General features: G+C 39.4%; 2 protein-coding genes across 8 annotated transcripts in view; one reads left to right on the top strand and one right to left on the bottom strand.

Moving 5' to 3' along the window:
- The window catches only part of CD3H18orf54 (chromosome D3 C18orf54 homolog), a 62881-nt gene extending 61854 nt beyond the window's left edge, over window positions 1–1027 (bottom strand). The window contains exons 1-2 of one of the 3 annotated variants that reach the window (XM_043558870.1): window positions 813–1027; window positions 73–168 (exon numbers count right to left, since the gene is read on the bottom strand). The gene's annotated coding sequence lies outside the window, so the exon portion shown is untranslated. Of the gene's footprint in view, window positions 1–72 lie in introns of all 3 variants that reach the window. The other 2 variants (XM_043558872.1, XM_043558871.1) reach the window with 2 other exon arrangements.
- STARD6 (StAR related lipid transfer domain containing 6) lies at window positions 987–27046 on the top strand. 5 transcript variants are annotated; one of them, XM_043558875.1, is made up of 9 exons: window positions 987–1035; window positions 1851–1910; window positions 2527–2610; window positions 6025–6118; window positions 6315–6364; window positions 16143–16269; window positions 19253–19370; window positions 22309–22402; window positions 26532–27046. In XM_043558875.1, exons 4-9 carry the CDS (start codon window positions 6029–6031, stop codon window positions 26731–26733), a joined length of 681 nt encoding a protein of 226 aa, XP_043414810.1. In that variant the 5' UTR covers window positions 987–1035; window positions 1851–1910; window positions 2527–2610; window positions 6025–6028; the 3' UTR covers window positions 26734–27046. The 5 variants fall into 5 exon arrangements, with proteins under 5 accessions (XP_043414810.1, XP_043414811.1, XP_043414814.1 ...); XM_043558876.1 differs by having other exon boundaries at window positions 1000–1072; XM_043558877.1 differs by lacking the exon at window positions 987–1035 and adding an exon at window positions 1217–1753.
- Window positions 27047–27690: the final 644 nt, after the last annotated feature.

Here is a 27690-nt window from a genome sequence, read left to right as displayed (position 1 = left end):
CAACTTTCTATCCACCCACTTCTCCGCACTTCCACCACAGGATTATTTGGAAGCAAATCCCATGTATCTTACCATTTCTTCCGTAAACACTTCCGTTCCTATCTCCAAAAGGAAATCCATCATTCCGAAGAATGCAATGTTACACGAATGGCCACAAGTTTCAACTACCTTTGATTCAAGAACAGAATGTTCACTGTTAAATACCCAATAGGAATAGCTCGCGCGCAATGAAGAACTCCTACAAACAACAGCTCTGTGGTTTATGTTTGGACACCGAATTTTGTTTATTCTACAGCTAAACGACAAGAATTAAAGGACCCGGAAAGCGAAGATCGCGGGCATCCCTGCGGGAGAGCATCTCTTCCCCTCTCGACGCGCTGGCTTCAATCCTTCCGCCCTTTACCTAGGAGTCACCCACCCTGCAGGATTCCAGCACCCCCGGCGGTCACAGACAAACACTTCACTTAGCTACTTCCACCCAGAAGGCATTTACTAGGCAGCAGGCGTGAGCCCCACCGGGGCGGACGGCGTTTTCCCGAGGTGACAGCCCCCAAGGCCTAATCCCCCGTCCGCCCCGCCCTCGAGTCTCCAGAAGCCCACGTCAGGGCCCCTCCGTCCCGCTCCGCGACTCTCCCCCGCTCGGGAGCCTCCCGCTAAAGACGTTCTCTTCCCACGGGGAATGTCCACTCGCGCCCGCCCTCAGGAGACGTCCTCCTCTTCCCTCCACGCCACTCTTTCTCTGGTTTCTCCCATGGGCCGTCAAAGGATGGGGCGCCCCTCGAAACTACAGCCCCTTTTCGGGCCGAACTCACCGACGAAGTCTCCCAAAGAGATTAAAAAAAAAAAAAACGCACACTTCCACAACTCTCCGCCGAAAGCCTGCGCCTGTTACCGGACGGGAGACGCGATACAGCGTCCCCGCCCCGGACACCGCCCCGCCCCAGGCTCCGCTCGCTCGAAGCCAGCTCCGCCGTCACAGCGGAACGCGACGCCCGCGCTCGCTTTCAAACTGATCCAACATGGCGCTGGCTTGCGGTGCGCATGCGCGGCGCTCGGCGCCCGGGGCAGCTGGGTGAGGGGCGGAGGCCGCAGGGGAAAGGGGGCGCGGCAGGGTGTAAGGTCGCACTCGCAGCCGGGAAGTGTGGTTTCTTCGTCCTCGTCTTTCTGGGGGTGGGGGGCGGAGGGGGTGGTTGGGGGACTCCGGACGGCTTCGTCCGGCTGCCCCGCACGCCCGCCCCTCCTCGGTCCCCACTCTTTGCGGCTACTCCGCGCAGATGATAGGCTGAACTTCCCTCGGCTGGCTCCCCGGGAGTGTGTGAGGGGACGAGGTGGGGAAGGAGACTCGGGGGCGCTGGCGGCTGCCGGTTTGGTCTCGGCCTCCCCGCCTTCAGAGCACCCCCTCCCGGGATAAGACACCATATCCGCCGGTGGTGGAGGGGCAGCTCCCCGGACCACTTCCTTCCCTCCCTCCTCAGTGCCTTCCGCATCCCATCCCGAGCCCGGTCCTTCTGGGCTTGCAGCCAGCCCCTCGCAATAGAGCAGATGCGAGATTGGAGGAGGGAGTTTGGTCAGGGATGGGATTTAACAAATTCCTTGGGGACCTTGATTCCCAGGGAAGAATGAATGTCAGTGACCCAGCACGGATTGGGGACCCAGTCAGGCAGCCCAGAAAAAGGGAGATTATATACAAACAGAGGTAAAGACCACTAACAACATACGTGATTCTGTCTACGAGGCTGGGACAGGATATGAGGTGCGAAGAATCCAGTTTCAACCAAGTGGTGTATCCAAAAAAAGATGTCATCTCAATATTGGTTTATGTTTATTTTCCACTGACCCTGTGGGTGAAGATATCCTTGACTATTACTCCACCGGAATATGTTCCAGTCCATCCGATGTTACATCACAAGGTAATGGCCCTGTAGTCCTGCTGTTTGTTTTCTTCTTTGCACCCTCTGTAGCCCACTAAACTTAACCTTTCCGTTTTTCCTGGCAAACGAAAAAGTCCACGAGCTATAAAATGCAATTGAGTGGTTCAATTAAGCACGTTTATTGTGGCAGGAAGTGCTAGTGATTTGAAAATGAGTAAGTCAAAGTCCCTGCAGGAGTTTACACCCTAGTGCTATGTTCCAATAGTCTGTGCTTCTTTAAATCAGTCAGTATCAAGTATGTTGCTGATAGGAAATAAAGAACTGTGTTATATATGCTGGCGCAAGCACAGATCAGAGACCAGCCAAGGACTGTTAATGGCATGAGCTTAAAAAGTTAGACATCTTTATTTACATTCCACCAGAATGTCTTTTTAACCAGTCCTTCTTTAAAATAATTTCTTAAAGTTTCCTTTCATAAACAGTATTATTAACGCTTCTCTTACTCCTTTTTTCTTTCATCATGGGCATATATAGCAAATGTGTCCTAATGAGGGTATAAAGTGAAAATAAAGAACACTGAGAAAATATTAAGGAAATGATCAAATATATTGACCTAATTCATGGATCAAAATAATTCTTCTTTGTTCCTTCACAGGTTAAGAGATATGGAGATCTCCACAAGGATTTGGAGAAGAGTCCCAATAATTATTAAAATTCTGGACTAGATCTATTAGGAAAGGTAAAGAAACTGAAAGTCTACTAGGAAAAAGGAGTTGTAATGGTTTACTAAAGCTGTTCAAATATAGATGTCAACTAGGTGTTATGCCTTGCTGGAGAACAAAATAAGAGAAGGTGGATTTATGAGCCAACCTAGACCTTTAGGTGAGAGCTAATTAAGACATGGTTCTGATCGGGGCGCCTGGGTGGCGCAGTCGGTTAAGCGTCCGACTTCAGCCAGGTCACGATCTCGCGGTCCGTGAGTTCGAGCCCCGCGTCAGGCTCTGGGCTGATGGCTCGGAGCCTAGAGCCTGTTTCTGATTCTGTGTCTCCCTCTCTCTCTGCCCCTCCCCCGTTCATGCTCTGTCTCTCTCTGTCCCAAAAATAAAATAAACGTTGAAAAAAAAAAAATTAAAAAAAAAAAAAAAAAAGACATGGTTCTGATCATTAAACTTTAAGAAGGCTTATTGAGGCAGCTCTTTGGAGAGTTTTTTAAAAGGTAGATTTAAATGTGTCATTTCAAGAAAAGAAACTAGTATTTCTGATCATCAAGAAGGAGCCCCACACTGTTTCAATCACGTTGGCATATATTAACTCACTTAATCCTTATAATGACTCCATGAGATAAGTATTACTATCCCCAATCTATAGATGTAAACATTGAAATTAAGGGTTAAGCAATTTATTCAAAATAATGTAGCTTGTGGTGAGAGGCAAAGTTAGGATTTGAATCCAGCTGTGTGTTTCTTCCCACCATACCAACCAGCTTCCCGTAACTGAAAACTAGATGATGGGCCGAAGGACCAATGAGACTCCAGTTTCCTGAACCCATTCATAACAGAAACAGTATCTTACCTGTTTTTGCCACACCTACCACAGTACCTAATCCCTAGTAAAGGATTTAGTAAATATGTTTATATTGAACTGGTTTGAACTTGATCCTGTCTGAAGAGGTGAAATTTAAACAAGACACCAATGAAGAGGAATCTGTCATTCATATTTAGGAAGAATGTTACAAGCAGAGGGAACAGTAAGTACAAAGACCCTGAGGTAGGAAGATGCTTGGTTGTATTTGAGGAACAGCCAAGTCAATATGATTGAAGCTGAGTGGGAGAGAAGGCAGGAAGGAGTTGCCTTTGGAGAGGAAACCAAGGGTCAGATCATTTAATGCCACTGCCCTCACTTTAAAAAGACTAATTCCCGGAGCACCTGGGTGGCTCAGTCTTTTGAGCTTCTGACTTTGGCTCAGATCATGATCTTAATGATTCATGGGTTTGAGCCCTGTGTTGGGCTCTGTGCTGACAGCTCAGAGCCTGGAGCCTGCTTCACATTCTGTGTTTCCCTGTCTCTCTGCCCCTCCCTGCTTGTGCGCTCCCTCTCTCTCTCTCTCTCTCTCTCTCAAAAATAAATAAACATTAAAAAGAATTTTTTAAATACATACATGAATAAATAATAAAAAGACTAATTTCCAAGAACACTTGATCATCAGATGATGCAGCTTTACAGGAGTAAGGAAGCATGATTAAGCCTTTGGAAATACTAATGATTTATTGAATGCTTATTATGTACCAGGCATGGAGTAGGACAGTTAAGTGCATTATCTCAATCCTCACATTAATTCAACATTTAGTTATTATCCCAGAAAATGGGAAAACGGAAATATTAAATAATGTGGTTCACAATTAGTGGCAGAGACAGAATTTGACCAAGTTCTCTTTCAGTCGAAAGCCTGCTCTTCATAGTATACCACACTTTCTATTTGAAAAACTATGAATAAGGAAGAAGGAATTCATGCGTGCATGCATTTAGCAATTATTAAATAAAAACTTAATTAAAAAACAAGTAAAGACTCTTCATTACTATGTGACAGGCACTGTAGAAATAGTATTAATGGCACAAAAACAGACACATAGACCAATGGAATAGAATAGAAACCCCAGAACTAGACCCACAAACGTATGGCCAACTCATCTTTGACAAAGCAGGAAAGAACATCCAATGGAAAAAAGACAGTCTCTTTAACAAATGGTGCTGGGAGAACTGGACAGCAACATGCAGAAGGTTGAAACTAGACCGCTTTCTCACACCATTCACAAAAATAAACTCAAAATGGATAAAGGACCTGAATGTGAGACAGGAAACCATCAAAACCTTAGAGGAGAAAGCAGGAAAAGACCTCTCTGACCTCAGCCGTAGCAATCTCTTACTCGACACATCCCCAAAGGCAAGGGAATTAAAAGCAAAAGTGAATTACTGGGACCTTATGAAGATAAAAAGCTTCTGCACAGCAAAGGAAACAACCAACAAAACTAAAAGGCAACCAACGGAATGGGAAAAGATATTCGCAAATGACATATCGGACAAAGGGCTAGTATCCAAAATCTATAAAGAGCTCACCAAACTCCACACCCGAAAAACAAATAACCCAGTGAAGAAATGGGCAGAAAACATGAATAGACACTTCTCTAAAGAAGACATCCGGATGGCCAACAGGCACATGAAAAGATGTTCAGCGTCGCTCCTTATCAGGGAAATACAAATCAAAACCACACTCAGGTATCACCTCACGCCAGTCAGAGTGGCCAAAATGAACAAATCAGGAGACTATAGATGCTGCAGAGGATGTGGAGAAACAGGAACCCTCTTGCACTGTTGGTGGGAATGCAAATTGGTGCAGCCACTCTGGAAAGCAGTGTGGAGGTTCCTCAGAAAATTAAAAATAGACCTACCCTATGACCCAGCAATAGCACTGCTAGGAATTTATCCAAGGGATACAGGAGTACTGATGCATAGGGCCACTTGTACCCCAATGTTCATAGCAGCACTCTCAACAATAGCCAAATTATGGAAAGAGCCTAAATGTTCATCAACTGATGAATGGATAAAGAAATTGTGGTTTATATACACAATGGAGTACTACGTGGCAATGAGAAAAAATGAAATCTGGCCTTTTGTAGCAACGTGGATGGAACTGGAGAGTGTGATGCTAAGTGAAATAAGCCATACAGAGAAAGACAGATACCATATGGTTTCACTCTTATGTGGATCCTGAGAAACTCAACAGAAACCCATGGAGGAGGGGAAGGAAAAAAAAAAAAAAGAGGTTAGAGTGGGAGACAGCCAAAGCATAAGAGACTGTTAAAAACTGAGAACTGAGGGTTGATGGGGGGTGGGAGGGAGGGGAGGGTGAGTGATGGGTATTGAGGGCACCTTTTGGGATGAGCACTGGGTGTTGTATGGAAACCAATTTGTCAATAAATTTCATATAAAAAATAAAATAAAATAAAATAAAATAAAATAAAATAAAATAAAATAAAATAAAATAAAATAAAATAAAATAAAATAAAAAGAAATAGTATTAAAATGTAATACAGCATTTTAAAATTGTTTTGTATGATTATATTCTTACCAGTCATCTGTTTTTACAGCTTTGCAGGTAGATGGACTATAAGACGCTTGCCCAAGAAACTGTTCAAGAAATTTTAGGATACAATCAAGATACATCAGGCTGGAAAGTGGTTAAGACTTCAGTAAGGAAACAAGTTAAATATGGTTCAAGAGTTTATTTTTTAATGAGAAGCAATTCATTATATAGATTTTTTAAAATGTTTTTCTTTTACAAACCAAAAAAATATATTTTTACTTTTTGTTTGTTGGTTTTTATTTTTCTTTTTTTTTTCTGTATCTGACAGCTAATTTATTTCTGGATTTTTATTCCCCTTTGAGAAAAAGATAACTGTTTCCAGCAAGGCTTCTAAAAGATTCCATGGAAATCTGTGAGTACAGTTTCCTATTTATAGACGTTTTGAATTCAATGGCATTGATATATCTAGAATTCAGTGCTGCTTCAATGGCTATAACATTGCTTGATAGTAATCAGGAAATAGAAATTATTAAGTCACTAGTTTAAATTTGGTATTAATAAATTAGAGCAATTATGTACCACCTAATCATTTTCAAACTTGAAGACAACCAGGAAAAAAAGTCTTTCCAAGCAAACAATTCACTAAGACAGGAAATTTCTACATCAAGAAATAATTACTATAAAAACAGATTGGTGTTTCCTTGATAACAGTAGTGTTTTGCAGCCTTTCAAACATTTCACCTTTCCGTTAAATAAGCCACTATAAAATAAAGTTTTTTTCCCCAAGTCATTTCTCTTGCTGATACATGTAATGTTTTCTGAAAGCTGCTTTTAAGGATATTTTTGAGGATCCTGTTATTTCAGATATAACTACACTGAGGGTAGTGGGCTGACATTTTTAACCTTATTCTTAAGAGTTGTTCATTCATTGTTCATGATATCACATTAATGCAAACACATCATATGTTATCGAAATCAAATTTTATTCTGTTCCTTTTTTTTTTTTTGGAGTCCACTTTTTCTTCATTTTGTATTTCTTGCTCTTTTTTATCTGACTGAAATTTGCTTACCTTTTGCCTCAATCCAATTTTTTTTACTATAAGACAAAACTGGTATGCCTTGTCCTACTCATTTTAATAATTATCAGGAAGATAATCCCTGCTTTCATTGTCTAAATAAGTAATGATTCTAGGGACGCCTGGGTGGCTCAGTCGGTTGAGCGTCCGACTTCAGCTCAGGTCATGATCTCCCGGTCTGTGAGTTCGAGTCCCACGTCAGGCTCTGTGCTGACAGTTCGGAGCCTGCTTCAGATTCTGTGTCTCCCTCTCTCTTTACTCCTCCCCTGCTCATGCTCTGCCTCTCTCTCTGTCTGTCAAAAATAAGTAAACATTAAAAAAAGGTTTTTTTAATACCAAAAAAATAAGTAATGATTCTAATAGAGGCGCTTTCAAAAACAGACCGAGGAGGGAAGTAGGTGAGGTCAATGCCAGTGACACTAGAGGAATAAACTCTTAGAAAAATATTATCGCTTGTTGGCGTCTTACATACTGGACAAGTGTAGACAGCCACCTATGCGTCAAAGAAACCTTGGAAGTTCCTTATTCATTCAATGATACTTCTTGGATGTTTGTGTGCAAGGTACTCTACCACACCTAGAGCCATTCAAGGAGTAGCTCCAAATGGGCTGTTTTAAAGCTTTATGGAGATTTTTGATCAGAGGCATTTTACTCTTTCATGCAAAACTAAACAAAAATTGGGACTTTTTACACTCACATTTTAAGTGAAATTTATACGCACTGTGTACTAGTTATTGATGCACAAAAATATCATACCCCATTTCTTAGTGTCTTAACACTATTATCCCATGGTCAGGATTCCAGGTGTAGCTCAGCCTGGTGCCTCTGCCTCAAGGATTCTTAGAAAACTGCAATCAAGCTGTCACCTGGGGCTTCGGTCTTATCTGGCGGCAGCTCTACTTCCAAGCTCACTTCCATGGTTGTTGGCAGAATTTGGATCTTCCTGGGCTTGTTGGACTGAGGGCCTCAGTTCCTTTCTGGCTCTAGGCTGGAAGCCTTCCTCAGTTCCTTGACATAGGGACTGCTCCACAGGGCTATTCACAACATGACGTGTGCTTTCCTCACAGTGAGGAATCTAGGAGAAAACAAGAGAAGGAGCAAGTCAGGAGCCAAAGCCTTTCTGCAGCCTAATCTTGGAGTTAAGCATCTGACTCTTGAGTTCGGCTCAGGTCATCATCTCACAGTTTGTGAGTTCGAGCCCCGCATGGGGCTCTGCGCTGATGGCACGGAGCCTGCTTAAGACTCTCTCTCTCTGCCTCTCTCCCCCTCACTCTCTCTCTCTCTCTCTCTCAAAATAAATAAAGAAATAAAAATAAATTAAGTTTGATAAAAGGTAATGCAACCATTTTGCATACTTGTTTTCTCAAGGTCATCCCACAGATTCTTCTAAATTTGCCATGTTTATGTACAGAAGGAGAGTATGACTGGACCAGTTTTGTTTTTTTTTTTTTAAATACTTCTATTATTCTGTGTCAGCTGTGGCAGATATTTAGGTTACTACAATGGAAACTTGTCTGAACATGTTGGTCAGGTTGGTCTGCCTCGGTCAAAAATTGACCTCCCCTGGCCTGGATTGAGAAGAAAGTGAGAATTGCAGTCAAATCAAGGGGAAAATCTAGGGAAGCTTACAACTTTTCCAGTACATCAAAGGGAGCTCCACATTTTAGTTACAGAGTTGGAAATAACCAAAGTGAGAAACATGAATATGAATTTAGAATGGGCAACAGAGTGTGAACATTGCACACTTTCGGCTAGATAGGATGCTCTAATGCTATTGGCCAAACTAGTATCTGGGAGAAATGTAATCCTTCAAAATGCCCTATAGGGGTAAAGGGGTTGCATTATCAAATAAGTTTTTCTAAACACTCCAGACTATATTCTTTTCTTGGAAATACACTCTTTTTTTTTATTTTTTTTAATTTTTTTTTTCAACGTTTATTTATTTTTGGGACAGAGAGAGACAGAGCATGAACGGGGGAGGGGCAGAGAGAGAGGGAAACACAGAATCGGAAACAGGCTCCAGGCTCTGAGCCATCAGCCCAGAGCCTGACGCGGGGCTCGAACTCACGGACCGCGAGATCGTGACCTGGCTGAAGTCGGACGCTTAACCGACTGCGCCACCCAGGCGCCCCTATACACTCTTAAGATCAGATAAATCCTAGTGTAAAGAAACCTATTTAACTTTTCCACATGTTTCTGACCAAGGACATGCTTGTAAAATATTGGCCTGGATAATGGATCTCTCATCTCAGATTTGGATTCTAATAGAAGCTCTAATTGACTAGATATGTACAGAGAAGTGATTTATTTTTCATTATTTCCCTGCTGTCATCCCAGTGTAGGCCATTACCATCTCTATCTGGATTAGCTCAGTAACTCCTAATGGACTCCATGGATCTATTCTTACTCAACTGTATCCTGTTCTTCACATAATGGCCAAAGTAGATGCTTGAAATAATTCAGATTATGTCACTCCCCTACCTAAAATCTTCTAAAGCCTTCCCATTGCATCTAAAATAAAATCCAAGCCCTTTATCAAGCTCTGCAAGGCACTATCTAACCCTAGCCTACCTCTCTGACCTCTCCTACCATTTCACCCTCGCTCTCCTACTACCGTTGCATGAATGCAATGAACTTAAACCCACCTCAGAGCCTTTGTAGTTGCTCTTCACTTGCCTGGCATGTTCTTCCCCCAAATCTTTCCAAGGCTAATGTCATTTTTGTCCTCAAGATCTCAGCCTCATTGCTCTTTAGAGTGACCTTCCTGGCCACACCCACTTGCTGTTTACTACACCACTCTGCCACCTTCTTCATTTGCATCTATCACTATGTGAAATTTATCTTCTTCCTTTGTTCTCTCATTTAGTATATGTCTTATTAGAATATAAACTTGGGACACCTGCGTGGCTCAATCGGTTAAGTGTCCGGCTCTTGGTTTTGGCCCAGGTCATGATCTCACAGTTCGTGGGATTGAACCCCATGTCAGGATCTGCACTGTCAACATGGAGCCTGCTTGGGATTCTCTCTCTCCCTCTTTCTCTGCCCTTCCCCTGCTCACATGCTCTCTCACGCACTCTCTTTCTCTCAAAATAAATAAACAGTAAAACAAACAAACAAACAAAAAAATACTGTAAACTTGATGGAAATAGGAACCTGAATAGGAACGAGATTATAAAGAAATCACTTTTGTTTGTCACAGTATCCCTAGCACCTGAAGAGTGTCTATCACTTAGACACTCAGCAAATGTGTATTGACTGAACTTATGGACTTTAGTTCTATTATATTGGTTGCCAAATAGAAAGTATTTAAATTTCCCTTGTAACTGCAGTACAAAAATATAAACCAAAGATATCTTCTTAGCACTTACACCTTGATTTCATAATTTCATACCCAAAAAGTTCCTTTTGTGGTTAGCTTGGAGCACTTGGGTATATGCAAGAGAAGAGTGCCAATTCTTTGGTGAGAATTTCTTTCTTTTCACCCTCAAGGGATGTAATACAGATTACCAGCACATAATTCAACACTACACATTCCCCCAAATGTTAGCAGCAGCTAACATTTATTAATCTTTTACTATATGTCAGGCAGTAGGCTAATAATTTTCTTCAATGTTTAATTTACTCCTCTTAGATCCTACAAGTATTTTCTAGCCTGCGGTTTTTCCTTGCATACATCACACTCATGTTTCTTTGCATGAATGCCTCATAGTTTTTTATTGAAAACTGAATATTTAAGTCATGTACTGTGGCAACTCTGGATACAGATTCCACCCACCCACCCAGGGCTTGTTGTTATATTTGTTTATTAGTTGGGTGGTTTGTGTAGACCAATTCTGGAAGTCTATTCTGCAGCCTCTGATAATCCCTGCTCTGATTTTTTCCCTTGTTTTTATCCTTTAGCCTATAGGAGGGATCAACATAAGCCATTTATTGATCACAAGTTGTGCTTAAGACCTCCAAACTAGCAAGATTTTTACCCTTTACAGCTGGATCTGTGTGTGGTTTACAGGCTGTTTTCACAATTCAGCAGTTTTATGATTTTTTCCTGCACTTAGCCAGGGACAAGTAACTTGGAAGTTCTGTAACCAGTCACTCCTCAGAGGGAGCACTCGTGGGCATACAGACATTCTTCCAGAACAGCAGCAAAGAGTATGATTTTATTTTAAAGTAGTCAGGATACATTATGTGTCAGAGGTTACACTTAAGTCTCTAAAGGCAGTAAGGCTTCAATTCTTTGTTGATTAATCTGTATGCAGCTTGGAAAATGCTTGTAAGTCACCAACACATACCTTGCATTGAATGCTCCCGTGAGGGGCAGCCTAGGACATCCATTCTGATTGTTTCTGAATAGGAGCAGCCTGGTACATCCAGTATAATTTTTCTGAGTGGGCAGTCTTTTACATCCACTCTGATTACCCCATAGTAGTGGCAGCCTGGTACACCCAATCAAAATGCTTGAGTAGGACCATCCTAGTATATACACTCTGCTTGTTCTGCATAGCTGCGACCTAGTGTATCTAATCTGATTGCTCAGAGTAGGGGCAACCTAGTATAACACCCTTTGTTTTGATTAGAGGCTTTGACTTCTTTGACTGATTGCTTTGACTAGAGACAGCCCAGTATATCCTCCTGATTGCTCTGTATAGGGGAAGGCCTGTCTCTTCTTACTGCTCTGGAGAAGGGGCAGCCTTGTACATAAACTCGATTGCTCTGAGTCTGGGCAGCCTAAGACATCCAATCTGATTAGTTCCGGTGGGAGAGCCTAGTACATGCATTCTGATTTCTCTGAGTTCGGGCAGCCTAGTACATCCCCTCTTTTCTAGGTGGGAGCTGCCTAGTACACACACTCTGATTGCTCTGAATACGGGCAGCCTATGTACCTACTCTGACTGTTCTGAGTAAGGGTATCCTTGTACATCCATTCTTATATCTGAGTAGGGGCAACGTAATATATCCACTCCACTTGATCTTAGCAGGGACAATCTACTTCATGTACACAGCCTTCCACACCACAACCCCCCTGCCAGGGATAAGTGTGATCTTATGTTGTACATCTAGCTGTTATCTCTCCCTACTTCTGGCTGGTCTTTTGTGCTTTTGCACTAGTTCCATGTAATTCCTCTAATTGTTCACTAACAAGATCTGTATTTTTTTTTTTCAAAATTTTCTCCACATTTTGTTCCAAATGAAATCCATCTTCTCAGGCATAGCTGAGATACTGCCAGCTCATTTTGTCTTGCTTTTGCCCCTGAGCAGAGCCTATGCACTACTTTTGGAGCTGAGCGACGCCTCCATCCATGAGCAGAAGGGGGATATCAGGGTGACATTGGGGAGAGATGCTGCTATGACTTCAGTTTGCCCTCTTAATGTAGCAGGAAGGGGAAATAGGCCTCAGTATTTACGCCTGTTGTGCCCTGGACAGAGCCCTCTTCCTATCAGTAAATTCTGGGTGGGGTAAGGAAGCCTCAGTCTTCTCAGCAGTGCCTGCTGGGAATAGAGTTTAACAGCATGAGCTGAGTGATGTCAGTGACCCACCCATCTAGGATAAAACCATAGCCCTAGACTGGGAGCTAGTGGGGAGAGGGAGCCCCTCCTTGTCTTCCAGGTGTGAAAAGGGGTTGGCTAGAAGCAGATCGTGGCTCAAATGCTACAGACTCTTACTTTTCCTATCTAGATTTAGTAGATATTCTTGAATAAATGTTTCTCCATTTCCTGAAAGCCCTTTGGTCATTTTCTAGAGAATTTCAATAGCTGTTTTTTAAGGTAATTTTCATCAGTTTGTTATTGTGAAACAGTTGTTGTCACTGTGGAGGAGGATTTACTAAAATTCTCACACAGCTACACTGGAAGTCCCACCCCCAACTCTAATATCACATAGGATATGTGAAAAATATGATCCCTAAAAGCCCGTGAGTGTCTTACCATCTTACAGATGCTTCCCCAAGTTTACAGTTTCTAGTATGCCAAAATAAACACTTTATATTATTTTTCTCCTCCTCAGCCTCCTAGTTACTCTTCTGGCAGTGCTCATTTACAAAAATCATAAAAGGCCATAAAGTATTTAGAGACATTAAAATTGGTATGTTGATATAAATCCACACATACCAAAAGGTTTTCATTGCTGCCTGAAATCTTCATGAAATGTATGGTCTGTAAATAAAGTGTAACTTCACATATACTGATCAGTTATTCCATATAGCAGCTAAAGCTGGTTAGAAACTGTAAAAGACAAGAGAAAATAGTTAAAATATCTATTTCTTTAATTTTTAGAGAGAGAGCATGAGCAAGGGAGACCAGCAGGAGGACAGAGAGAGAATCCCAAGCAGTCTCCAAGCTCAGTGTGGAGCCCGGTGCAGGAGGGACTAGATACCAAAACCCTGGGATCATGATCCAAGCCAAAATCAAGAGTGGGACACTCAACCAAATGAGCCACCCAGGCACCACAGTTAAAATATTTTTAATTTAACCTGAGGTCACTTCCTGTATAATGAGCACAAAGCTTTAGTGTAGATCATAGTAAAATATCTAATGAACTGTTCATCTTAATGATCAATAGATATAAAAATATAGTTTAGATCCAAATATGACAAAATCGTTATCTCTGAAAGAGCCATGAACACAGTAGATGCTGATACCCAAGACGCATTAATGTTTTGTTTTCAAAGAGGCTTGATATTTACATATTTTTTTAAAGCCACTAACTCTAATTAGTGAATTAAGATAAGGTCATTTTTAACTAGTAGCCTACCCTTTGCCCAATACAGAGCTTTAACTGTGTTTTATAATCTTCCAAAAAGCGAAATAAATAATTTCTGCCTTGTAGTCATATAATACCTGTAGCTTATACTTTTCTCACCTTTACAAATGACTGGGAAATAAACATATTAACCATTGAGTAGATAGTCTAAACCAGGGGTTGGCATACTTTTTCAGTGGAGGTACAGAGAATAAGTAAATACTTTATGCTTTGCAGCAACTATGGTCTCTGTTGCACCTACTTAGCTCTGCCATTATAGCATAGAAGAACAACACATAAATAGACAATACATTTTTACGCCATTATAGCATGAAAGCATTATACATAAGTAGACATAGACAACCCATGGTGAGTAAGTATGGCTGTGTTTCAACAAAACTAATTACAAAAGCAGGAAGTACACTAGACTTGACCTATAGGCCATAGCTTGCCATTCCCTATTCTAAACAGTAGATATGAAAAGTCACAAATCCTTAAATGTTGATAAACTTATAGGTATATTAGATATCCTTCCCTAAATTACATGAGATAGTCAACTATTTCTAATGAAATAGGCTTTGTGTTAGGTGATCTTGCCCAACTGTAGAGTAAGTAGTGTTCTGAGCACAATTACAGCAGGCGAGGCCTAAGCTGTGATGTAGATTAGGTGTATTATTGTGCATTTTCGGCTTAAGATATTCTCAACTTACAATGGAGAGAGCTTATTGTAAACCCCACCAAATCTTATTTATCTTAGTGTAACCCCATCAAAAGTCAAGGAAGATATGTATATGTTAGTTAGAAATATCAAAAGGTTAAAAACTCTTCATACTCCAAGTTTACAATATAACTAGAGAGAGAGATAACTCATTATGTAAAAAAAACAATCAGTGGTAGTATATACATATCCCTTAATAATTTTGTACTTAAATTTTAACTGTTATCATATCTGACTTCTTTTTCACAGGACCTGATAATTATTCAGGTTGTTTTCTCATTGTCTTATACAGAGCTTCATAATAAGCTCTTTAAAACTTTGTAGATCTGAAGGAAGGAAACATTACATAGTAAGGAAATTTGAGGATATCTTATAGAGAAAATTAAGGACTAACTGAGCTTTTAAAGAGAAATTAACATACAAAGAAATAGTCTAATGAATTCCTTATTTGTTTCCCAAATCATAAAAACAAAGTTTCAGAGGAAGAATCCTTCATAAATATGACTATTTAGTGTAACAATACTGTTTGGTTTTTATCTCACTCCCCCCAGAAATTATAACTTTTTAGAGGTTTAAAATTTTGATTTTACTTAAACCTATCCCCTCAGGTTGGAAAGAATGATTAACTGGGAGAAGAGTAGAGCCAATATTGTTCAGACTTCATTTTAGTTCAACAACCTTCTCCTAAATACTGACTTTTAATCCATTTTTCTCACATTGTCTTAATTTCATTGATGGATAGCCAAATCTAATTTCACTGATGGATAAACACAAAGGTTAGTTACTTGCCCAAATACTGACATGCAAAAAATAAATGTAATTCAAAAGTCAGTGTCTATAAATAAAGTTCAGTTGTAACACAGACATGCCTATTCATTATATATTGTCCATGGCTGCTTTACTGCTACCCTAGCTAAGTTGAATAGTTGCAACATAGATCATGTGGCCTGCAAAGCCTGAATTATTTACCGTCTGGCCCTCTCCCAGAGAATTTGCTGACCACTGCTTTAGACCACATTAAATCCATAAATTAAGAATTGGGCCTGGGGGCCTGGGTGGCTCAGTCTGTTAAGCAGCTGACTTCGGCTCAGGTTATGATCTTGCTGTTCATGAGTTCAAGCCCCTCATCAGGCTTTGTGCTGACAGCTCAGAGCCTGGAGCCTGCTTCAGACTCTGTGTCTCCCCTCTATCTCTCTGCCCCTCCCAGCTTGTGTTCTGTCTCTCCGTCTCAAAAATAAATAAACATTAAGAAATTTTAAAAAGAAAAAAAAAGAATTGGGGCTAAAAGATACCGTACGTATAAACACACAAACTTCTCATCAATTGCATTTGGTTTATGATAAATATGGCAGGTAAATATTTATGAGAAATATTTTAGAAAAATCCTAAAAGAAAGTAGCCCCTCTAATAAGACAACTATAAAACATTATAAACAAGATATGTAGAAAAATGCATCTTGAAATAATTTATATTAATTACTGCAATGTTTATTTCAATAAACCTGGCTACTTCCAATTGAATACTAGTGTTTTGAATTGCTGATATTACCTACAAGTGTTCTTTACTGCTATTTGCTAAATTAGCCTACTATGGTACATTATATTTTGAGCTAAGCCTAAACCAGTAAAATTTTGAATTTTTTCTATTTTGTTAACTATAGATATCGTGTTGAAGGAATAATTCCAGAATCAACAACTAAGCTATCTGAGTTCCTCTACAAACCTGAAAACAGAGTTACATGGGATAAATCATTGAAAGTGTACAATATGGTACACAAGATTGATTCGGTAATTTGCTGTTTGATATCAGACTTCTACTGTATCAATATATTTTTAGTTTTATTAGTGATTTGAATATATTAAACCTGTATGATTATAGACACTTCATATTTTATAGACTCCATTGAATTGAAATCTTTATAAAAGCCTTAAAACTTCCTTCTTTATTAGTCAAACGTTTAATTCTAGTTAGCTTTATTCTCTTGTAAAGGCTTAGCACTTTCTGAATCTATCCAGCTTTCGCGCAGACATGTGCCTTTGGTCTTGAGGGGATTGAACTTTATGTATTCACCTCCTCCATTAGGTAGAAAAAAAGATGAAGCATGCCTTCTTGATGGGAAGTCAGTAGATTTATCTTAATCATAATACATTAGACAGTAGGAACAGTGCAGACACATACTGTAACTGTTTTTTTAAGAGTAAGGTTATAGTATGGAATAATATCTATATATTGTGGTTATATAAACCTATATATATACTTATATAGTTGTGGTTTTAGGAACTTTCACATACATTGTCTCAAACAGATGAACAGGGGGAATAAAAACAAAGAGAAAAAAGTACAGGTAATTAGAGTAGAAAGTTTAAGTCACAGAGGTGGGAGGAAAGACCTAATGTAAGAGACAAGAAAAGCAGCACACTATAGACCTCTTATTTATTAAGACAGCTATACTTTATGGTATGTACATTACACCCCAATAAGCTGTTTTGAAAAATCGAGTCATAAAGTGAACTTTCATGATTTTCATAAACAATTACACGTGTAAAACTTCAGGTCACTGGGTCTTTGGTTCTTTGAGTCTCCAAGCCATATTCCACACGTCAAAACAAATATCCTACTTATCTGCCATCACCTTATCATCTTCTCAGAACTTAGGTTAACTTTACCTCCTTTTATTAAATTGATTTTAAAGCCTGGGAGTTGGGGGAGGTTGTAGAAAAGCCCAGGAAAGTAAATGTTTCATTTTATAGAGAGCACCTCAAGTTCCTATCCACAAAAAACACCTATCTATTACTCTCTTGGGATTTAAACATACAGTTTGAGAAGCATAGTCCACCACAAATGAAGATTCACACATTTGGACTGTCTCTTTCATGACTGCGTGACACTAATCTCACAGTTCCTTTTATACTTCATATGTTCCTGCTGTTGCTGCAAATCAACTGTAATAACTAGATTTGGCATCAAAAAAAAAAAACTGATCCAGAGAAATTATGTGACTTGCCCAAGGTCGCATACCAGGCAGAACCATGACTTAACACTTGATCTCCTGATTCCAATTCTATGTCCTTTCCAATATATTACAGAATCTCTGAATACCATTACACTGCACCAAGAATTCTTTTACCTTCCTATGAATGTTTATAGTATGCATCTCCAGGGATGTTTTAATTGGCTCATTCACCTGCATTGGTGAGAGAGGGATTCCTACTCCAGGGTTTATGAGGGTGATCAAAGACATGACATCTGACACTAGACAAATGAGATCAACACCAGTTTATCAATCATTAGTCACAGTCCAGGAGAGGAGGACTGTTACAACTTTGTCAAATTGGCATTTGTTAAGTGGAGCACAGGGTGCCAGATGGTGAGCCACAGTTCAACGAAAGACCACAAGAGAAATTGAAATAGAGAAGTTTCTTACTCACAAGTCCTGGAAAAGGTACATGGAACGCCTCCAGGAGCCACATGGGGAGGTCAAGGCAGGCCGCAGGCAGAGAGAGGCAGGCCCTGAGGCACCTGAGCGTCTGTGAGTAGAGTGCTTTGGGATTCCTGGGCTAAGGCCAGATTGGCCAATTCAAACCAAAAAGAGCAGGTCACTTTGTAAAACACAAGTCCCAGAGGTGTCCAAGGAGCTCACGAGGGGAAGGTTGTGGGAGGCACGGGAGACCATTGATCGGAAGGGGTGTTGGGGAAGTTACATCAGGAACTGACGTTTCCTTGTGACTGTGGTGACCAAGGCATGCGCTTGGGGGGGGGGGGGGGGAGGGGTTGGTGTCAGTTTAAGGCCCCCACAGGCTCAGTAGCCAAACAAAAAGTTTACTGAAGCAGCAATACCATGGAGTAGCTTAGCTAAACTCCCAAGGACACACCGCCATGCGGAGTGACATGGGAGTTGCACCCAGGAGCAGAGTAAATAACCAGAGGTTGTGCAAGACCAGCATTGTGGTGTCAAGAGGTTGAGGTGACCCCTGACTCCTACAGGAGGCTGTGATTGGTTGGATCAATTCTGCTGTCCAGCAGGGAACTGAAACCCACCACTCAGGGACAAATAGGAACTGTGGCTGATCCTGTGATAAGGGGCATTGCCTGGCAAAGGGGCCTTACCTGTAGGAACAGAATGGGGAGAATACCTTGCAGTTAGGCCATTTAAGACTCTCCCAACTTCAGCAGACGTCAAGGCGATGCATAATACTGGTCCTTAATTTTAAGGCCTTATACCACAGGGTGCTAAACCAATATATTTGTCAGAATATATTACCTAATCAGTGTGGACTGGTAGAAATACACTGGGAATAAGGAACATGGGTTCTAGTTCTGTACTTATCTCTAGTTTTGCATGTGATTTAATCTGTTAGGCTTCGGTTCCTTCGTCTAAAAATTTAAAGAGTAGATAATAACGAAATTCCTTTCTGAATTTTCTGCACTTACATTAATTCCTCACCAGATATTTGATTTCCAGATTACTTTCTCCCATTTCTGTACATTGCCTTTTCATTTTATTTATGGTTTCCATTGCTGTGCAGAGCTTTTTTGTTTGATGTGGTCCCACTTGTTTATTTTTGCTTTGGTTCCCTGTGCGTCTGGTTATAGATCTAATGTTCCTCTAACACTGAAAATGCGAGTAGATTTGATGATGTTCTTCTAACTTCAAAGCCCCCTTCTTTTTCCAAAGAGTAGCTAATGTTATGCAGTGAAATTCTCTGGGGAGAGATACAAAAGATAGATATGAAGTAACTGTTCCAATCTTTACGGTTTGATTTGTTCCAGGACACATTCATATGTCATACCATTACACAAAGTTTTGCCATGGGCTCAATTTCCCCCCGAGACTTTATCGACTTAGTATACTTCAAGCACTGCGAAGGGAATATGGATATTATCAGTTGTAAGTTGAAGCATTTTGCCCATATTTTGGAATTACTATGAGTCATTAATAAATTTTGTTTTCCTTTAACTCACAGTTTGGGAGAAACTGCTTTCAATTAATTTGTTATTCTCTTTATTTGGTGAGACCAATAAATGTATGTATAATATAGACAAGCCTGAGTTTTACCCAACTCTGGAGGTGCCATTTATATCAGTCAATAATTATGGCATCTCTTGGCCTTTTTGCAATTTATACCATGCAGCACTGAGTATAGACAGATAACTTGTAGGCTGAAACTTCACAGCATACATTTTAAAACTACTAAGACACAAAGTTAATCTTTGGATATGCTATGTTATATATGAATTATGTAGATTGGGCATATCCAGTAACTGAAAATTCCTGAAGAAATTTTCATTAGATGAGTCTTTACATAAATGTGCTTATATTTCTTTTAGAAATTGGAAGTTTTGATATCCTTAGCTCTGTGTCACTCTGTAAATGTGTCACTCTGTAAAATGCAAATGTGTATAGTCTTTTCCTAACTTGCTTTATTTACTTAACACATACCAGTTCATACTTGGACTCAGATAAATACAGTAACTCCTGGTGAAGGGATTTTGGTAGGACAGTAGCCTAAAGCCCTGTTTTTCTCCAGAATTCAATTTAATCTCACCATTCCTATCTGAATAATCTTCTCTATTGTAAACTACTTGGGAGTAGGGACAATTAAGTGTTGTAATTATTATATTCCAACAAAGTTTCAGTTATTCTATGTCTGTAGTACTCTAAATTTCAGATACTAGACTACTACATAGTTCTGCCCGCTCAAACACAGCTCTGTTGCAGCATAGCAATAAGGCCTGATATTCATCACTTGTATGTGGCTGTCCCTTGTAGTTTCATGTAGTCGTCATTGAGTTGTATCCTTTTAAAATGAGAGTGCATAAAAGTTTATTCACCATCTACAGCACAAAATACTATATGTCTGAATTATAGATCTGTTATTTTCTGTCTTTGAAGGAGACCATTTCAATCTCATTTTTAGTGGTCAGAGGGAAGGTAAAAAAGAAGTATGGAAGAAGTTAACATCAACAAATAGTAGTAGTAATCCGTCATTCAGTGATCAATACTAAATTTGCTTTAAGCAATTTTCCTAAAATGAATTTTTGATGAATACTGAGTTTTCTTCTTAATGTTCCTTTTGTTGTTATTTAACTTACTACGCAGCTTGCTTTGAGCTAAATATTTTGTGTGCATCATTTCACCAATGAGGAAACTGAAGTTCACAGAAATTAAGCTACATTAGCTAAGAAGCAGCTGAACCAGAACTAAAACTCAAGTCTTCTGACTTTCCAAACTCTGGGTTAACTATATGCCTCATAAAAGATACATACTTCTTTCTGAAATACAACCAAAAAAGTTTTAAAGAAAGACCAGGACAATCTCCGTATTTTAAACAGAGAAACACTATGTTAATATCACTTCCAGCAGTACCGTTATGCCAGCACAATAGGATCTGTTGAGATGATGAATTCGCTGTGAACAGGGAAAATGCATTCAGCCTCATTTGTCCGTTAAGTGATTTACATTGCATTTACCACAGAATTGATTGCCTGTGTTAAAATCCTAAACGAGAAGTCACCATCTCTGACAAGAGAAGGATTCAGTTGCCAAGAAAAAAACAAATATATTTTTAAAAATACTTTTAGGGCACCTGGGTAGCTCAGTTGGTTAAGCCTCTGACTCTTGATTTCAGCTCAGAGGAGGATCTCATGGTTGGGAGGTTGAGCCCCACGCTGTCAGCACAGGAGCCTGCTTGGGAGTCTCTCCTTCTGCCCCTCCACCGCGTGCATGAGCACACAAGTGCGCTCTCTCTCTCTCTCTCTCTCTCTCTCTCTCTCTCTCTCTCTCTCTCTCTCTTTCTCTCTCTCACACACGCACACATAAATAAATAAATACAATGTAAAAATATTTTCAGAAAGGGTATATATAATTATCATAAGCTTAGAATCAAATCACCTCCCTTCTACTTTCACATACAGTATGGCTATGCCACACAGTTCTTAAAACAAATTCTACTGATTTTTAATTATCCTCTGAATTAGCTACAGGGAATTGGCAGAAAAGAGCATTTAAACCATCTTTACTGACACACCAAATAACTACATCAAATATTTTATTTAAAAAATGATTAACAATTTATATGTAAGTATTGAATCACTATATTGTACACCTGAAACTAATATTCCACTGTATGTTATCTAACTGGAATTCAAATAAAAACTTTAAAAATATACAGGGGCGCTTGGGTGGCTCAGTCGGTTAAGCATCTGACCTCAGCTCAGGTCATGATCTCACGGTCTGTGAGTTTGAGCCCCACATTGGGCTCCGTGCTGACAGCTCAGAGCCTGGAGCCTGCTTCCGATTCGGTGTCTCCCTCTCTCTCTGCCCCTCTTCCACTCATGCTCTGTTTCTCTCAGTCTCAAACTTAAACATAAAAAAAATTTTTTTAATATGTAAAAAAAGGATCTAACCCTAAAAAAATAATAAATAATAAAAAATGGTTAGTAAAATTTATAAACCTGATATCTTCATAGAATAGTCTTTTCCTTTGTGATTTTTTTTGCTTCAAATCTCAGGAGCTAATTAAATGATACTTTTAACACATTTTCTTGTATGTAAAAGGTAACAACATCTTTAGAGATACTAGAATGAGATCATTTGAGAGGACAATAGTGCTCATGCAGGCATTTTCTCAGTTTTGACCTGTGTGCACATACATATGTACAAACATACATACACAGGTATAAAACTAATATCAATGCTGACAATAACTAAATTAAATTAGATGCTATATCACACTTTTTTTAATACACTACTTCAAATAGAATTTTTCATCTTTGTGGAATAGTGTTCATTTTCTTTCTTTTTCTTTTTTTTTTTAATCACTTAGCTAACAGTGTGGATTTTCCAGCATACCCACCATCGTCAAATTACATACGTGGTTATAACCATGCTTGTGGCTATATATGTTCTCCTCTGAAAGAGTAAGTGTTACTTGCATTTATTTTATTTTAACGGCTTTTAGTTCAATTCTTAACTAAATTCCTAACTCATTGGTACAAGTATATGCCAGCATATTCTGTTAGGGGGGAAAAATTGCCCCTAAGTGTAATTTAAAATGACAATTTTTATAAGTGTTTTCATCATGAGAATGGATAATTCCCTACAAAGTATGATGTGAGGTCTCTGGGATGAGTCACACATGCACATGCATTGCCTGCCCCCCATCCCTTCACCCCCAGTTAACTTTCACCTGATGCTTCAGATTTCCCCATTAGAGTCACTTCTGTGAATTATTAAGCAATTTTTGTAAATTACACTTCCCAAGAATTATAATATATTCACTATTATCAGCAATGAATGCTTCGTCCTAAATGAATTCTTTCCAGTGGACCACCTAGAGATACCTGCAGAATGAGATGTACAGTAGGTAAATTTGGAAAGAGCTGGAGAAATCAGAGATGAGTCACTGCCCACAGGTGACCAGCCTAGGGGTAAATGGTGACATAAAATACACATATTTTGTAAATGTATGTACATTAATTCAAGGTAGTTCATTTCACAAATTCCTTAAGTTTTGATTTTTGCTAAATGATTTTATATAAGTAAAATATATCAGCACATAAAAACTTGTAAAATTTTTTACTGGCCAGATATAAACCTCTCAATAGGAGGGGAAAAAAAACTTATGTGAAGAAAGTCAAAATAAAATTACATTTTAGGCTGTATTCCTTAACGTGTTCTCTACTGAATTAGAGAACCAAAAGAATTTCACAATTATGTACATTAATGGACAGGATCATTGGTGCAGATGATATGATGGTGATACATGGTCTTTCTACCCACCTGTCACTTTTGAATCTATGGTCAAGACTGCATTCTCCACAGCAGGAGAAAGCAACACAAGGGAAGGGGTAGTGCTCCGAATCAACTGGGTAAATCAGCCACTGGCGGGGACTCTAGTCAGGAAGCTACACGCTCTAAGGTGTGCATCACAGCCTGAGGCCCCGTCTTGCATCTTGTTAACTTTCCACTGCCAAAAACATGGAACAAAGGGTGATCTAGACGTCCCATTTCGGGCAAGAGCCCTGCCTAGCATCCTGTTAGAGAAAAGATGGTTTCATTCATAGTCTCAGAGAAAGGTATGAATAGAAAATGATTCTTCTGTGCCACGCAGCACAACATTTTGGACAACCAACATTTGTAAACTAGTCATGTAGTAAACTTACAAAACTTATTATCAGGGAGCACCTGGGTGGCTCAGTTGGTTAAATGCCTGACTCTTTGATTTCGGCTCAGGTCATGATCTCATGGTTGGTGAGATAAAGCCCCACATTGGGCTCTGTGCTGACAGCGTGGAGCCTGCTTGGGATTCTCCCTCTCCCTCTCTCGTTATCTCGTTCTCTCTCTCTCTCCCAAAATAAATAAACTTAAAAAAGATTATCAGTAGTAAAGGCACTTTTCTAGTAAATACTGGAAACTCAAAGAGATTTAAGACCTTACCCACGGCTCGTGAATATTCTCAATCCTGCCACCAGAGACACTTTTGTGAAAATAGTCTAAACTGCATAGAGACGAGTATGGGAAAGGGACACTCACACAGTTTGTGGGAGCAGTGGTCTTTATACCCCCCAAAAGAATTTTGTAAAACTGTACTCCACCTTGCATATTTGTAAGTTGATATTGAAATTCTGCATAGGATTAAATATAGAGGATGCAATTTATGGCACTTTAAGTATTGATACTTTTTTAAAAAAGTGTTGTATCACTCTTGTAAGCATATCCAATAGACTCTAAATACCATAAGTTGAAACCTACCATAACTCAATTTCAAAATACATACAAACTTCAACACTCAGAAATTTACCTCATTCTTTTTCTCCTTGATTCCCACATTCTTATTTTCTTCCCTCATATAATTTGATCCTAATAGAATATATGTTGGGGCACCTGAGTGGCTCAGTCAGTTAAGCATGCAATTTCAGCTCAGGTCATGATTTCATGGTTCATGAGTTCGAGCCCCACATCGGGTTCTATACTGACAGCTCAGATCCTGGAGCCTGCTTTGGATTCTGTGTCTCTGTCTCTCTCTGCCCCTCCCCCCCCCCCAAAAATAAACATTAAAAAATAAAAATAAATGAATGTTACAAAATATATGTTGTATTAGATTAAATTGTTATTAAAAGAGCAAAATAAAAATATATTACCAAATGTTCCATAGCTATTAAATATAAAAGCCAACTGTTACTGAAAACATGCCTTGATTATTAGCAAAACTTAGGTAGCATTTGCTCTGTGCCAGGCAGTCTATAAACAGTCTACATATATTGGCTCATTTGGTCTTCCCAATAACCTTATGAAGTAGGTAGTATTACCATCTCCATTTTGTGGAAAAGAAAATGGAAGCCGGGAGAGATTAAGTAATTCTCTCATGGCTAAACATAGGTAATAGCAAAGCTCAGCTTTAAACCAATCCAGACTGGCTCCAGAGTCCATGCTTCTAACTGTTACACTCTTTTATCTGTGTATTGGTGGTACTAATAAAATGAGATAGCACTTACTATTGTCTACTCCAACTTTGTAAGTATTGAGAAATTTTTTTTGAATAAGTGGGTTAAAATGAAAAGAGTATAATTCTAGGACTGTCATTAAATGCCTTTGAAATTCTCTTGTGTTATGTACCATAAATTACATAGAGACCTATAATCAAAAACATTTTTTAATCAAAAACTATTTTTAATGACAAATAATTTAGATCCATAAATTTTATTGAAAGCAAAGAATTGACAACATGATTTATTACCCAACTCACTTCCAATTAATCAGATTTTTCCTTTGGGATCTCAGAGTTGTGTTTTTTGTTTGTTTGGTTGGGTTTTTTTTTTTTTGAGTAGACTCCAAACCCAGTGTGGAACCCAACATGGGCCATGAACTCATGACCCTGAGATCAAGACCTGAGCTGAGATCAACAGTCAGATGCTTAGCTAACTGAGCCACCCAGGCTTCCCTCTCAGAGATTTTTACATGCCAGAGCAAACCACTGTAGTATCACTCAGTACTATTCAGGGAGGGTGACAGGTATACTTGTGTTCTGTAAAGCAACAGAGGATCATATGAACATGCTGGTGGGAAAGGAGAAGCCTACATCTCCATCAAAGATGGTCTCAGATGAGTTTAGGGAAAAGGTACATGTGAAGGTTAGAGACCTGAAAATTTATTCCCTTAAATGTTATTATCCTCTCACACCCTTTGGAAAGTCTTCACATACTCCAGTTTGAAGATCACTGGGTTAGAATACGAAGTACTACAGTCTTCCTAATGTCACTTGGAAAGAATATTTCCAAATGTTAAATGCACAAAACCTTTGACCCAGAAACTCTATGTGTTTGTAGAAATCCAAATGGATCCATTACAAAGATGTTTTATTGCCACTTTATTTGTATAGCAGCAAAAAGTGAGAAACAACCCAAATGATAGTCCAGAAAGGTCTGGTCACATAGAGAATGAAATACTGTATGCAGTCATGAAAAATATCTAGGCCGATTGGTATGTCTCAACACAGAAAGAAGTGCATGATGTCCTACTAAGAGGAAAATAAAACTAGTTGCAGAAAAACACATCTCATTTTTGTAAAAGCAAAAATGTGTATGTGTATATATGTGGGGTAGGCAAACGTATATGCATATATGTAAGCTATCTTTATATATACATAGGCAATAGTCTGAAAAGATCCAATCAAAAGTATAGTAAATATCTCTGGGAAACAGAATAAGGAGAATAATTATGAAAATTCTGTTTTGTTTAAATTTTTGTAAGCACATATTAATTTCGTAATTTAAAAAAGTTAACAAAATGACAAAAAGGAAAAGCTGACTGAAGACTGTAACATATAGTCTACTTAATATTTTTATGTAAAATGTTTATGAGTGCAAATCACTCTGCCCTTTTTTGTGCCCTTCCTTCCTCCCCGCCTTCAGTAACTGTTTGTCCTATCATAAGCACCACGAAGGGAATCGATGGTGAATAAGACAAGGATCCTGCTTTCTATGAAATTATAAATTCAGTAGATAAATCCAAAAATCTTTATATTTTTACTGCTTCCTTTGTTTATAGGAACCCAGCACATTCCAAACTAGTGATGTTTGTCCAGACAGAAATGAAAGGAAAATTGTCCCCATCAATAATTGAAGCAACCATGCCTTCCAACTTAATAAGCTTCATCCTCAATGCAAAAGATGGAATAAAAGCACACAGAATTCCATCAGGACACGGATCTCATCCTAACGGCCACTCATCTTTCCTAAAAAAGAAATGAGGCCACAGAAGAGCATGCATGGCAGTCATTGCCACTCACCTCCAAGTCAATGTGCATAAATACTGTTAAACTTTGCTAGACGGTATCCTTGTACAAATTACTGAAGGCACCTTGTGAAAATAAGAACTCACAGTCGTGCAAGAGAACAGCATTCAATATAGTTTTTAATCTCATATAAGAATGATGTGAATAACAAGTGTCCTTTAATGTACTTTTATCTTTTGTTTTGTTCCCCCTGGAAAATGCCCTGCAAAAGAATCAGTAAGAAAGCATACACAGTCAGAGGTCAGCATTAATTAAAAATTAAAATATATTTTAAATTGTTTTTTCTTGGGGCGCCTGGGTGGCCAGTCAACCGTCCGACTTCTGCTCATGATCTTGTGGTCTGTGGGTTCGAGCCCCGCATTGGGCTCTGTGCTGACAGCTCAGAGCCTGGAGCCTGCTTTGGATTCTGTCTCTCTCTCTCTGTGCCCCTCCCCCACTTGCACGCTCTCTCTCAAAAATAAATAACCAGTTAAAAATTTTGTTTTTTCTTCACTTACTGCTTAAATTGATAATTATTGGAGACATGTACATAAAAATTGAAAAGAATTCCAATAGAATGTATAACGACTGATATCTAAAATGTAAAATTGAATGAATGCATGAATCAATTTCTGGTTCTGGCCAAGATGTAACAATCCATTCCTCCCAAATCCTTCCCTTTAAAACTAATAGACTGCACATAAGCATAGGGAGATTCAAGCATAGGTGAAAAGAAGGCAAACTACCTAGAAACCTAGGACTTGAGGGATGGCATAGTCATTGTTGGGGTCTCCTTATTGCCTTCCGTATATTCCAGTCAGGGCACTGCAGAAGCCTCCAGCCTGGAACCACCTTTGATATCCTTCCTGGGGTAATGTCAGTGGGGTCCTGTGGCAAAGTGAGCATTCCCTCCCACATCAACTTGGCAGCAAC

Source organism: Prionailurus bengalensis, chromosome D3 (genome assembly GCF_016509475.1).
Source record: "Prionailurus bengalensis isolate Pbe53 chromosome D3, Fcat_Pben_1.1_paternal_pri, whole genome shotgun sequence".
In the NCBI taxonomy this organism is placed as follows: Eukaryota; Metazoa; Chordata; class Mammalia; order Carnivora; family Felidae; genus Prionailurus; species Prionailurus bengalensis.
This window is presented reverse-complemented; position numbering and strand designations above follow the sequence as displayed.